This window comes from Dasypus novemcinctus, chromosome 6 (genome assembly GCF_030445035.2).
Source record: "Dasypus novemcinctus isolate mDasNov1 chromosome 6, mDasNov1.1.hap2, whole genome shotgun sequence".
Taxonomy (NCBI): Eukaryota; Metazoa; Chordata; class Mammalia; order Cingulata; family Dasypodidae; genus Dasypus; species Dasypus novemcinctus.
Window position 1 is genome coordinate 3,797,897 of NC_080678.1, and position 14,500 is coordinate 3,812,396.

The window sequence follows — 14,500 nt, forward strand, 5'->3', positions numbered from 1 at the left end:
GCCCCGGGGTCCCCCTGTCCCACCCTTGTCCCACCTCCATCCTGAGAAGGGGACTGTCTGCTCACTGAGCCCTCTCCAGGCCTAGCCCCACATCTGGCAGCACCCCACCCCTGCCCGGCGCCCTAACCCTGATGTCATGCTGCACGTCCAGTGAATGGCCAAGAAGGCTTTCCCATTGATCTTCGTCCCCTAAGGGAGGAATGCACCCGCCCTGCACCTCAGGAGAACTGCGCAGCCAAGAGGCTGTAGGGGAAGACACAGGCCAGGCTGCTCAGGCACAAAGAGAGGAGCAGGGGCAGGAGCAGGGGAGGCAGAGGACTTGGCCGAGAACCCATCGTCCCTGACATCTGCTCATGAAATGAGCTACAGTGAAATGAGCTACTGCGTGGAGGAGCCCAGGGGGAGTTGAACATTTCTTCTTTAAAACGTGAAGACGCTGCCCCGCCTCCTGGTCTCACTCCTGGTCTCACTCCAGCCCTTGCTTCTTGCTGAGGTGCCCCAGGGCTTGCTCAGGGTCATTGCACCAGGGACAGGGATCGCCAAGGCCTTCCGTCCCAGCCTGAGATTTGGGGCCCGGGCTCTGGGGGGCCCCACCTGCGGTGTAAGGACAGAGACCCCCAATGGACCCTCTGCAGCTCCTCGGAGGCCCAGGCACATCTCCTGTTCTCTCCCCGCAAAGCAGAGCCACAGAGGGACGGCCAGGGTGGACACGGCGAGCAGAGGCAGTGCCGGCAGCTCCATGCCCCCTCCCACCCTCGACCACCCAGGGCCATCCTCCTGCCGCTACTGTGGACAGGCCAGAGGCCAGACCCTGCGAGGACGACTCCACGTCGCAGCCAGGAGAGACGCCGAAATATGAAAGTCTGGGACCCCCAAGCCCACCCACCCTCCGGAGGCTGCAGTGCAAAGCGCCTCTGCCGGGCACAGCCATGGGGCAGCCTCAGGCTGGATGCAGGACGGAGGGAGACAGACACACGACACACTCGTCAGACTCTTAAATGTAGGTGGGGTCCAGCGCAGAGCCGCCGGCCAGCGTGCAGTAGAGCAGGAAGAGGGCCACGGAGGCCGCGGCCCACAGGTACACACCCTCGGGGCTCAGGAGCACCGCCTCCAGCTCCACGCCCACCGGCTCATCCTGGGGCTCCCCCGCGTCGTCGTAGTCCTCCTCCAGCTCCGCGCCCACCAGCTCGTCCTCGGGCTGCCCCGCGTCGTCATAGTCCTCCTCCAGCTCCTCGCCCCTGGCCCCTGGCGGCCCCTCGTCTTTCCCCCTCCAGGGCATGGCTTCGATATCCTCATAGACACCCTCCAAGGAGGGGGTCCTGGGCATTCCAGAGCCTGCAGAGCCACACCAGGACCTTGAAGAAGCCCCCCCGAAGCTCAGCCCCCGGGGAGAGGTCTCTGCCCACCGCCCACCTGAGTGCTGCCCCACCCAAGAGGGCACACTGCTTTCCCCACACCCAGGCTCGGGGGTGCTGGGGGACTTGGTCACACGGGCCCAAGTGTCCCCAGCTGCAGATCCCACGCGGGACCCCAGGGCCCCTCGGAGCCTGTTCGCACGCCCAGGGAGCCAGGGCCCTGAGGAGCCTCTTGGTTCAACCAAGTCGGGAGCACAACAGGCCTCGGCCAGGTCCCGTGTCCCACCACTGCCCGGGACCAGGGAAGACCACCGAGAAGGCGCCCGGACAAGAGACCCACTGGCATGTGCAACAGTGACGGGGACAAAGGCCCCGAGTGGGGCCAGGTCTCATCAGAGCCTGCCCCCTTCCCCAGCGTCCACCCCAGGTCCCTGCATTAACCTGGCCCCCTGCACCCCAGTGCAAGCTCTCCTACCTAGCACACCCACCTACTCCAGCGCATGCTCAGCTACCTGGAACACACTCGCCTACCCCGGCACACGCCCACCTACCCCAGTGCACACTCACCTACCCCAGCACACAATCAGCTACCTGGAACACACTCACCTACCCCAGCACAGGTTCACCTACCCCAGTGCACACTCACCTACTCCAGCACACACTCAGCTACCTGGAACACACTCACCTATCCCAGCACACACTCACCTATCCCAGTGCATGTTCACCGACCCCAACACACACCCACATACCCCAGTGCACACTCACCTACCCCAGCACACACTCAGCTACTTGGAACACACTCACCTACCCCAGTGCCACTCACCTACCCCAGTGCACACTCACCTACCCCAGCACACACTCACCTACCCCAGTGCATGTTCACCAACCCCAGCACACGCCCACCTACCCCTGCAGGTCTCTCTGGAGCGACACCACTGAACCCCCAGGACCAGGGAGACGATGCCCAGGAGGGTTCCAAGGACGAAGCAGATGGTCTCAGGGAGGGTCCCGGCCTTGGGGACTGCGGGAGGGGCCTGGCCAGTGCCTGCAAGGGGGACAGCCAGAGGCGGGGTCTTCACTGTGGGCCTGGGGCATTGTGACCTGGGCCCACCTTGATGACCCAACTCTCTGGGTCTCTGGGGGAGAGGGAAACCCTAGAGGTGTGGGGGAGCTTTGTGCTGACACTGCAGGCTGCACATTCTCAGGAGAGAAAGGGCCAGGTGGGCGGTCCAGGAGGCCCAGGTGGGAGGCCCAGGTGGGAGGCCCAGGTGGGTGAGCCCAGGAGGAAAGCCTCAGGTAGAGGGGCAGATGGAAGCCCCAGGGGGAATGATCCAGGGAGGAAGGCCAGGTGGGAGGACTCAGGTGGGAGGGTCCCGGTGGGAGACCCAGGTAGAAGACTCGGATGGGAGGGCCGAGAAGGAAGGGTGCAGGGGGGAGACCCAGGTAGGAGGGCCCAGGGGGAAGGGTCTGGGTTAGGAGGCATACCGGAGGCCCAGGTCGGAAGGCTCAAGAGGGAGATGGGGAAACCGGCTGAGCCAGGGAAGGATGGGGGCCTGTATCAGAGAAGGGGCCCGGCCCTCACCAGGACCCCCACCCTCAAGCTGGCTGGTCTAAGGAGGGGCTGCCTGAGGCCTGGGCCTCCAGGGGCCCCAGTCCTCCATCATGCTGAGCCCTCCAGGGCCCCTGGGGCCACCTGGGCAGGAGGAAGCTGGGCTTTAGAAGGACAGCACCTACCGGACACCTCGGGCAAGGCTGTGCTCCCCCTGGGCCCTGTGGGAGAAAGAGCCAGACTCAGGGCGGGTGGGGTGCACCCAGCCTGCATCTGGGCACCCAGCCCTGTGCCTGCATGCCCAGCCCTGTACCCTGAGCACCCAGGCCCGCGCCTGAGCACCCAGCCCTGTGCCTGCATGCCCAGCCCTGTGCCCTGAGCACCCAGCCCTGTGTAGTGAGCACCCAGCCTTGCACCTGAGCACCCAACCCCCACCTGAGCCCCCAGTCCTGTGCCGTGAACACCCAGCAGCGACGCAGCCTGCAGCAGCCTCATCAACCCGGGATACTCCGAGGACCCGTCCCGGGGCCCCTCCCCCGCCCCACAGGCCGCCCACTCACCCGAGCAGCGCACGCCCGCGTCCTCCTTGTGCGCGCAGTCTGCCTGTCCCCAGGGCTCCGCAGGGCAGCCCCACAGGGACGCCTCGCTGCCCTGGCACCCCACCTCGTCCAGCCACACCGGCCCCGAGCCCGGGCCAAAGGCGGCCTCCCCCGGGGCGCTCACGGCGCGGCCACAGCCCAGCTGGCGGCACACGACGTCCGCGTCGGCCAGGTCCCAGGAATCGTCACACACGGTGCCCCAGGAGCCGGCGTGCCAGAGCTCCACGCGTCCAGAGCAGCTGTCCTCGCCCCCACGCACGCGCAGCCGCCGCTCCTCTGGAAGCGCAAGTGTTCTGGTGGGGGGGGGGGCAGGAGGGCGCTCAAGGACCAGAACGTGGGGGGGGACTGGGGAGGATACCTGGGCAGCTGTGCTCGGCCGAGCAGTTGGGAGGCTCCGCAGAAACCTGCGGCGACATCGTCGAAGTTCCTGTGGGTGAACATCAGGAGGGCAACAACCCGCAGAGCCTCAGCGTGAGGTTGTGAGATGTGACCCCCTCCTGCGCCCGAGCCTTGGGTCCAACGCTGGCCTTGCACGGCTCGTCAGTACCTGTCAGCTTCCTCCAGGACGCCAGCCTAGCATGACCCACCTGCACAGGTGATCCAGACCTGCTCCCCGCGGGCGCAAGAGAACGGGTGCCACGGGGCCGAAGGGCACTGCCACAGGGAAGGGGAACGCAGTGGGCGGCACTCGATGTGGTCCAGCCAGGCCGTGCCCGGGCCTGCCGCGGGGCTGGGCCGGTTCTCCAGCCAACCCGGGGCTCCACACTCCAGCTGATCGCAGATGGTGGCCAGGGAGGCCTCCTTGAGGGAGTTGCCGCACACGGAGCCCCACGTCCCGTTGTAGAGCACGTCCAGCCACCCGGCACAGCGCTGGGGACCTCCTCGCAGCCTCAGGGCCAGCGACTCTGGAAGAAAAGCACCTTCAGCCTCCGAACCACTGGGCAAAGGGGAAGGGGGTCAACACGAGCTGCTTCCAACGTTGGATCCTGCTGCAGGCTCAGCCCCAGGCCCATCGAGCTCATCGGACCCTTGGAGCCAAGGCAGGCCGCTGGTCCATCAGGGTGTCTCCTTAACCACTTCCCATCGCCCACCTGCAGGACACAGGCTGACAGCAAATTCCATTCCCCTTTGCATGTCTGAGGCAGCAGGCATTAGCCTAGGGCCAAGAATTCTACTGCTGGGAATTCCACTCTTGGAAAGTACTTGAAATTCAGAAAACCCCTGTGCACAAACATGATGACTGTAGCAGTGATTACACAAATTTAAAAATGCAAAACAGGCATCCAGCCCATATGCCCTGGCACAGCCACACTCCATGACGAGAGAAGGCCAAGCCTGGCTGGCCAGTGCCCAGAGAGTTCAGCATGGCCCATGGGATTTTATGTAATGTTGCCACATAATAGAGTATCAGGCAAACCATCACAAGCTAACAAAACACTAAAACATCTGAATCGGGATACTTGAGAGAAAGTTGGGAATCGATTACATCTGTCAGGATCATAACCAATTTTAACATACTTTTTTAAAAGGCTAGAAAGAAACCCGTTTGTCAGGTACAAAAGGGAACCCAATAACCCCTGGTTGTCTCCACCCCCAAGGCTGGAATCTGAGCTGACCTTAGGACTTGTTTCAACTAACAGAATGGGGTTGAAGGGACCCTGTGCCGCCTACACCCCAAAAGCGCCTCAGCTGCTTCTGCTCTCACTTTTGGAACCTGCTGCCAAGTGAAAAAAAAACAAAAAAACTAGGCGGGACTGAAACAGAAGTATGACCTCCATCACCCCTGCCTAATCCAAGTCCCCAGAAGCAGGGCCTCTCTCCAGTCAGCAAGTGATGCTCTGAGCAATCCTAGCCAAAGCCAAAGCACCACAGAGCAGAGCCCACCCTGGTGTGCTGACCACAGAGTTATGAACCAAGCACATCATAGTTGTTTTAGGCTGTTGCCTTGTGGGTGTTTGTTACACAGCATCGGTGTGAAAATAGATAACTGATACAACATCAAAATACCCAGTGGCTCTATATCTGGGTGTTTGAATTACAGATGAGCACTTTTCTTCTTTCAAAATTTTTGGATTCAAAAAAAATTTTAACATTGTGCAACATACGTCATCTATCATTCCTTCAAAAATATTAATATAATTTTGTGGGCTATCAAAACAAGTCTTCTACCTCATAAAATCTTGCCTGATTTTTCTTTAAAAGGGCTTCTGGCTCCCCTCATGATTAGCCTCACCCACTACTCAGTACAATCAAACCTTGGACAAAATGTGCCTGGGCAAGGCCAGCCTGCCCGCCTGTCCCACTGAGACCCCAAGTCAAGCTCTGAAGCAGGCAGGGAAGCAGGGCTGTGAAGCCAGAATGCCTTGGACTCAGCCAGGCGCCAGGGCAGGAGGAGGGCAGGCCTGGAGCCCGGCTGTGGAGGACCCGACCAGGGTGTGTGCAAAAGAGCCGGGAGGACTCCCAGTGCGAGGTGGGCAAACAGATAAAGCAGCGACCTGAAGACAGGTACTGGGCACCACAAAGACTCAGGAAGGCTGCGACCAGAAAGTTCTAGAAAATGTCTTCCCATTCTTACTGAGATGCAAAAAGCCAGGCCCTTCATGAAAGAAGAATATAACATCATGAGGAGAAAACAGGCCAAAGTGGAAAAAGCAAAATAAAACTAAATGGGTGATGAGTCACGGAAGGGAAACTGAGAACAGCGCACAGAGGTTCGTGTTAAAGAATAAAGACCAAACCTGACACTTGAGAAAAGGAAATACTGGTGTGGAAGGCAGCTTAGAGAAACTCACTGAGTGCATGAGCAAAGCACCAAGACATAAAGAAATCGTAGGAAAAAACATAAAAAGGATGGGGGAAGATGCAGGCTTAGGATATAAGTATTAGTAAGAAACACCATTCAAATAGATGCAACGATCTAGGCAAGCTTGCAGAAAACTTTCCTGAGACAAGAGATGAATTAAATCAACAAGGAGACCACACACACTAAGCGCTGCAGGAGACCCAGCTGGAGGGGGCCTGGGGTGCCGCGCCGTGAGGCCACTACCGGCTGCCTCCACCCCTGCCTGACAGGCGTCTCCTGAGAACGCACCCCCTCACACACACAAAATAAGGTCCTCATCAGCCAAGAATGTTTAAACCCAGTCAAGGTCACAGCAGCCTAAAGAATTTTAAAAATAATAATAATAATGGTTCTCATGCACGGCCTTAAAAAGCTCAGAGGTTCTCTAGCACATTTAAGTATGGATCGAACTAAGGATTCAGAACGGGAAACCGCAAGCAGAGACATCAGGCGAGTGTACATGGGGGCCACATCCTGCTCTGCGCTGCGCCTTCCCCACAGGACAAGGAGAGATGGAGCAACACCGAGCAGACCTGGGCTGGCCACAGCACAGACAGGTGCAGACAGCCCCAGGGCAGCAGAGGTCAGCCACGAGGGCAGGAAATCCAGCCTCCTGGCGAGCACAGCCCTCTAGGAACCAAGGGCGCTTATCCAAAGCAGCTGGATGTCAGACCCACCTGAGCAGACGGCGCCAGCGTCCTCCTTGTGCCTGCAGTCGTGCCGGTCCCAGCCCCTCGACGGGCACTGCCACAGCGCAGACTCCTGGCCCCCGCAGCCCAGCTCGTCCAGCCAGATGCGCCCGGACCCCGCCCCGAAGTGGGCGGACCCCGGGGCGCCCACGGCCCGGCCACAGCCCAGCTGCCTGCAGACCACGTGGGCGTCGCGCAGGTCCCAGCCGTCGTCGCACACGGTGCCCCACGCGCCGCCGCGGTGCACCTCCACGCGCCCTGCGCAGCGCCCCGGCCCGGCCGCCAGCCGCACCCGGAGGCTCCCTGGGGAGACAGCGAGTCAGGGCGGCCACGGGGCCCGCGGGCGGGGGGGTAGGCAGGCTGGGGGGGAGAAAGAGCCGCCCTCACCCGAGCACACGACGCCCGCGTCCCGCGACGCCCCCGCCGGCAGCAGCAGGGACGCGGACACGTTGCACTCGGCCAGGCGCGTCTCGTGGCCCAGACAGCGCACGCGGCTCAGCCCCACGGGGACCGCCCCGCGGGCCGGGGCAGGCGCGTCGTACGCCCGCTCCGCGGCCCCGCACCGCAGCTGCCGGCACGCCACGTCCGCGCCGCGCAGGTCCCAGGCCTCCTCCAGGACGCGGCCCCACACCCCGGCCACGGAGATCTCCACTCGCCCATCGCAGCGGCTCTGTCCATCCCTCAGCCGCAGGGCGCCGGGGAGACCTGGGGAGCGGGGAGGGGAGATGCAGGGGACGGGATGACCGGGGAGTCCACGAAGAGCCCCCGCCCCTGCCCGGAGAGCCCTGTCCACTCCTCCCCTCTGCATACCTTCACCTGCCTCATCCCTGACATCGAGCACCCTCCTTGACCCATATTTCATTCACCACCCGCCCTCTGTCCACCAGAGTGACCTCTGGCCTCCCCATTGCCCACCCCCAGCCTAAGCGGTTCCCTCCCCCACAGTGCTTGCCCTGCACCCACCTGAGCAGATGGCAGTGGCCACGTTTCCTGGGGCACAGGGGGGGGCCCCAAGGGTGCCGGCTGGGCAGCTCCACAAATGGGGCTCCGTCCCCACACAGTGGAACGCGTCGGGCCAGATGGCACCGTCGCCTCCCCCAAAATGGCCTCCCCCGGGTGTGGCCACCGCGTTGCCACAGCTGAGCTGGTGGCAGAGGACGGTGGCGTCTTCTAGGTCCCAGTGGGCGGCACAGAGGGGCGCCCAGGCCCCCTGCACCTGCAGCTCCACGCGCCCTGCACAGCTGCTGCTGCCGTTGACCAGCCGGAACTCTGGGGGACGAGAGGGGCCGGCCTTGCTCCTGGCCCACAGACCCAGCACGTAGCATACACTTCCTTTGCATCCAGCAGTGGGCACAGAGCAGACCCCCACTCTCCCCTCCATCCCAACACTGGTGTGAACTGAAGTTCCTCTGCGGGAGCCAGCCCTACACAGAGGTCCCTCAGGGCTTCACGTCCCCCCACGGCCAAGCGATGCCCACCCTCCTTCCTCTGCGTCAACCAACAGAAGCAAACACCTTCACCGACGGCGACACCTTGTGACTGGCTCAGTGCCCCAGGGCAGTTACGGGAAGAACCTCACCTGAGCACCTGAGCCCGGCGTCCCGGCTGTGCCCACACGGCTCCTCGCGCCCGGGCCCCCGCGGGCACTCGAACAGCAGGGACTCATTGCCCACGCAGCGAAAGGCCTCCGTCCACACCAGCCCAGAGCCTCGCCCGAAGTGGGCGCCCCCGGGCATGGACACAGCCGAGCCGCACTGCAGCTCCCGGCAGACGACGTGGGCCGTGGCCAGGTCCAGGTCGGCATCACACACGGTGCCCCAGGTCAGGCCGCGCCGCACCTCCAGGCGCCCGGCGCAGGGGTGCTCCCCGCCCACCAGCTGGGCCTCCATGTGTCCTGGGACAGGAGGCGGCACTGAGCAGCCCAGGACCACTCCTCAGGGCCCGTCTGGGGCTAGGCCGGCTCACGGTGAAACAGCCTGACCCCAGCCCTGCCCTCAAGCCCCATGGGATGCAGGTGCAGGATGGCCGGGGCCACCTGGCCTGGCGCAGCCGGGGGTCCCAGAGGCAGGGACCCAGGGGTCTGCAGCATCTCCCTTGGGCCCTGGCTCCCACAAGACCTGAACACCTCTGATTCAACTCATCAGGGGGCAGTCAGCTTCCACCCCCTGGTCCCCCCCCCCCAACCTCTAGGAGACCTGGGTCCCCCCGACTCCACCCTCCAGAGCAGATGAGAACAGCCCCAGCCTCAGCCCTGTGCCCTCCGGGGCCTGGGTCCCCTTTAATCCCACAGCCCTCTTCTGGGTGGCACCAGCTCCAGCCGATTCCATCCACCTAAACACCTACGCAGGCAGAAGCCAGGTGAGTCCTCAGCGTGACCCACGGGAGGTGAGTCCTCAGCGTGAACCACGGGAGGTGAGTGCCTCAGCGTGAACCACGGGAGGTGAGTGCCTCAGCGTGAACCACGGGAGGTGAGTCCTCAGCGTGAACCACGGGAGGTGAGTGCCTCAGCGTGAACCACGGGAGGTGAGTCCTCAGCGTGAACCACGGGAGGTGAGTGCCTCAGCGTGACCCACGGGAGGTGAGTGCCTCAGCGTGACCCACGGGAGGTGAGTGCCTCAGCGTGAACCACGGGAGGTGAGTCCTCAGCGTGAACCACGGGAGGTGAGTCCTCAGCGTGAACCACGGGAGGTGAGTGCCTCAGCGTGAACCACGGGAGGTGAGTGCCTCAGCGTGAACCACGGGAGGTGAGTCCTCAGCGTGAACCACGGGAGGTGAGTCCTCAGCGTGAACCACGGGAGGTGAGTGCCTCAGCGTGAACCACGGGAGGTGAGTCCTCAGCATGAACCACGGGAGGTGAGTGCCTCAGCGTGAACCACGGGAGGTGAGTCCTCAGCGTGAACCACGGGAGGTGAGTGCCTCAGCATGAACCACGGGAGGTGAGTCCTCAGCGTGAACCACGGGAGGTGAGTGCCTCAGCGTGAACCACGGGAGGTGAGTGCCTCAGCGTGAACCACGGGAGGTGAGTCCTCAGCGTGAACCACGGGAGGTGAGTGCCTCAGCGTGAACCACGGGAGGTGAGTGCCTCAGCGTGAACCACGGGAGGTGAGTCCTCAGCGTGAACCACGGGAGGTGAGTGCCTCAGCGTGAACCACGGGAGGTGAGTCCTCAGCGTGAACCACGGGAGGTGAGTCCTCAGCGTGAACCACGGGAGGTGAGTGCCTCAGCGTGAACCACGGGAGGTGAGTCCTCAGCGTGAACCACGGGAGGCTTCTGCCAGGCAAGGCCATGCTCCCCCGTGTCCAGACAGAGGGTTAGCAGAGCAGCGGACATAGGGAGGGCTGAGCCCCGTCTGCACCCTCGACCAGAGCTGGCATCCCTAGTCTCTTTCCCAAGGTCTGGGTCACCTGCTGCAGGTGCCCAGGTGTGTCATGACCTCCATGCCCAGGGAGGGGCACCAATGCCCTCTGTGTGCTCAGAGGTGAAGTCAAGGCAGCCCCTCCAGCCACAGAGCACTGCCCACCCTGGGGTACAGAGGAAGGTGGGCTATCCACCCACTTCAGCCTGCCCTCGTGCCCCAAACACTCTGGAGCTCCAGCGCCGATTCATCTCACTCGCACTTGACGTGGGCCAGGGGAGAGCAACTCGCCACCCACCAGGGACACACATTAGTTAGACTGGGCGGTCGTGGCTGCCTGGGCCCTTCCCTGTGCGGGCATCTGCAGGGGGTGAGCTGGCCTGGAGCATTTTCTCAGCCGTACACCTCTCACCCCTCCCTTGGTTCCTCCCTGGCCCTCCAGGCTGGCTCCTGGTTTCCTCTAAGAAAACAGGCCGAAAGCGTCTGCGAGGACAGCACAGCCGCGGCTGCTCCCTCTGGCTGCACCCACAAAGGCTGGCCCCAACACCTCGCGCTGCAGTGAGGGGCTGCCAAGGGAGGCAGGGCTTGGGGTAGCCCCTGGCTACTCTCCCGGGCAGGGTCCTGCCCCGGTGCTCCCCAGAGGGTCCCTCAGGAATGGGAGGCCTCACCCGCACAGACCACCTCGCCGTCCAGCTGGCGGTCACAGGCGCTGCGGAAGTTGTTGTTGAGCCTGCAGTTGCGGATGGTGGGCTCGGTGCCCACGCAGGCCATGAACTTCTGCGCAACGCCAAGGCCTTCGCGAGGGGCCTGGAGGGCGGCGCCGCACCCCAGCTCCTGGCAGAACACCGTGGCCTCCTCCATGTGCAGCCCACAGAGCCGGTCCACCCCGTTCTCGTTCCGGATCTCCGGGAGGCCTGCGCAGGGACTGTGGCCCTTCACCAGGCGAATTTCCCGAAAAGTGCCATCTGCAAAGCGGCAGACCCACAGGACAGGTCAGAAGGCGGAGCCTCTGGCCGGCCACGCGGGACGGCGGCCCTGCCTCGGGGACAGGCCTCCGCGCACCCGGGCCTGGGCTTGGGGCCCTGCTCCGGGAGCCCCTCCCGCTCAGGTCAGGAGGGCGGAGCAAAGACGGAGGTCAGCGCCCGCCCTTGGGCCCCTGGGAAAGACCCTCCACAGGCCCAGCCCCAGAGCCCTGTGAGGGGCCAGCCCCCCATCCCCACCCAACTCCATCCTCCGGCCCCCCTCCTTCCCAGCGGAAGGGACCCCCCCCCCCCCCCCCCGCTCTTGGAGGACGACTCTGGAGGGCGCTCGTGGGGCACTAGGTCCTTAGGTGGTTAAAGAGCCCGGGGCGGGGCGGGGCGGGAGCTCGGCTATTCCTAACGCGTATTTCCCGCGGACCTCCCCCAACCCCACACTTGCCCGCCCTAGCCTGCGGACACACGCAGCCTTGCAAATCCAACAACCAGATTCGTGCGCAAACTCCCTCTGCAAAACACTGCCCTGCTTCCCCGGGCCAGAGTCCCAGGCGCCCCTCCTCTAGATCCGCATCCACCCAGCAGCGGACGCACGCACAAGAACCCCGGGTCCAGCCGCGCCCGGCCAGGTGCGCGCCGCCGCGTCTCCCGCCAGCCTCCCGGCCCGCTGCGCCCCCACAGGCTGTCCCGTACGCAGAGCGGGCCCCATTGGACTCATCCCTCAGCGCAAAGCCTTCCAGGGCTCCCGCCCCACACCCCCAGGATGCCTCCGGTGCCCCTGGACTATTCCACCTCCAGCCGCATCTCCCACGACCCCCACCGCGGCCCCCGCCGCCGCCCCTGGGCCTTCTCTCCTCCCTGGCCTCGTCTGGGAAGCCCGCGGGCAACCCCCGAGGCCGCAGGACCCTCCTCAGCGTCCTCGCAGGACGAGGCCTGCCCTGGGCGCCTCCTTTTCCACCTTCTGGCACGCCTCTAGCCTACTTCTCTGCTCCCTGCCTGTAAGTCTGAGGAGCCGGGATTCCGGTCGGCCTTATTCACAGCTGTCTCCGCAGACTGCGCAAAGGAATGCTGGTGGGAGGAACGTGGAGCCGCCTGCAGCGCGAGGAGGCGAGTGACGAGCGACTGGCACGTCCCACTGGGGGCAGCACGCTCCCACTGTCCACCAGTGGAGCTCCTGCCAGGGACCCGGGCCCAGCACACCCCAGCCCACCGCGCCCCAGACCCACACGCACTTACTTGCGCAAAGAGCAACCACAACCCACTCGTAGGGACACGTGCTCCGCCTCCACTCCCCGAGGCTGCACTCCCACAGGTCGGACTCGTGGCCCCTGCAGGAGACGTTGTAGAGCCAGGGCCGCGCCTTCTCCCCAGGCAGCGGGACGTACTTGGGGGCGCCCACGGCTTTGCCGCAGCCCAGCTGCCTGCAGACCACGGATGCTTCCGCCAGCGTCCACTCCTGGTTGCACAGGTAGCCCCACTCCTCCTGGTGCTGCACCAGCACCACGCCGTCGCACGGGCTGTGTCTGTACGCCAGCTTCAGCCTCTTGACTGGCCCTCCTTGGGAGGGGACAGGCAAGGCTTGGGGGTGGGGTGGGCAGGAAAGGGCACCCCCCTGATGGATCAGCAGTGATGGCAACAGTAGGGCAGCAAGAGTGGGCTGGGGGAGGGGTGGGTTTGTCTGGGGCCACTTCCGGGCCTCCTCACAGGTGTCTCCAAGCAAAGCAAGTCCAGGAAGGGGACAGAGGAGCAGGAGTCAGGGCCCTCGGGCTCCTGGAGGAGACGCCCCCCTGCACCGGAGCTCTAGAGTCCGATGTCCCCCCTCCCGGAGCCCCATGTCATGGGGGACAGATTTAGTCCATCCCTGCAGCCCCAGCCTGCTCCACGCAGCCGGCTCACATCTGGTCCTTCTGGCGGGGGGCGGGGGGGGGGGGCGGGGGTGCTCGCCTCCGCCATCAAGGACCTCGGCCTGAGCTTGGGGCCCAGCTGCTGATGTCACCTCCCAGCTGCTGGCGTCATTCCCCTCTTCCCCTGAAGGCCCAGCTGTCCCCCACCGGCCCCCACCAGGCCCCGGGGACCCTCTAGCAGGGCAGCCCCTGGCCATCAAATGCCCCTGTTCACCCACCCTGCCCCCCTGGGAGCTCCCACACCCGCTGCCCTCCTTTCCTGAAATCCACACCCCATCACCAGCCACGCCCACCGCCGGCCAGCCGCTCAGCAGTGCCCCTTCCCCAGCCGCTGCCCATCCCGCAGCCAAAGCGGCCTCTCCCTCCCGCCCCTGGACCTCTGCATACTGGCCTTCCTGGCACCCCCTCAGCCCCATCCTCATCCCAACCCTGCATCCTCCGGACACACCCCACCACAGGGGACTCCGGGATGTGCGGCCCAGCGTGCCCCCGCTCCGTGCCTTGTGCCCACACACACACCAGGACCTTCTCCCTCTGGCTCCCCCGGCTCTGGGCAGTGGGACTGGGGGTCATGGCTCCGGCAGTGACTGGCTGGCCACTGCGGGCCTCAGCGTGGGAGAGCAGAGCTCTGCCCTCGTGCCCCAGGAGCTCAGACCCCAGCGAGACCACCAAGCCGCTCCCTCCGGAAGGTGCCGAGGGCCCCGCAGAGACTCACCCATGGGAAGTGTCCCGAGCATGAGAAGGAACCCGACGGGCCCCAGGGCCCAGAGAGGGACCTTCATGGCGCCTGCGCGCCTCAGCCTCACGGCTCCCGGGCGGGCGCAGAGATGGCGCGGGCCTCTTGGGGCGAACTGGCAGCTCTGTCCTGGAGTGAGCAGAGTGCCTTCCAGGCCCTCCCGTCGCCCCACATTGCCAGGGGCCCCACTGTGGGTTTCCTCCCTGGCTGGTAACCGCTGATGAGAGGGCCTCCTCCGGCCCAGCCCACGCCCCCTCCCCCAGCAAGGTCCTGGCACTGCTGGGGGGAAAGCACCCCCTGCGGCTCCTGTAGAAGACGCGCCCCATAAGGTGTCCTGGCCCCTTGACCTTCCGCCTCCTCTCCCCTGTAGCGGGTGAAGCCACACCAAGTCAATCCCTCCACTTCCCCATGAGCCCACCTAAAAAGGAGTCCTCGCCGGAGCCACCCTGCACAGTCTGACCTGCAGCCCGGGGCCATAAGAGAACCTGGGGGGGTGG

At 64.4% G+C, this 14,500-nt stretch overlaps 1 protein-coding gene across 1 annotated transcript; it reads right to left on the reverse strand.

The window, feature by feature from the left end:
* Positions 1-980: 980 nt before the first annotated feature.
* SCART1 (scavenger receptor family member expressed on T cells 1) lies at positions 981-14,049 on the reverse strand. Its single transcript, XM_058299467.2, is given in 13 exon segments — positions 981-1,335; positions 2,263-2,400; positions 3,090-3,125; positions 3,465-3,779; positions 3,862-3,930; positions 4,110-4,274; positions 4,277-4,408; positions 7,023-7,739; positions 7,998-8,303; positions 8,614-8,928; positions 11,058-11,354; positions 12,600-12,920; positions 13,983-14,049. Coding segments are annotated over 13 exon segments (3,219 nt in total). The 3' UTR covers positions 981-994.
* Positions 14,050-14,500: the final 451 nt, after the last annotated feature.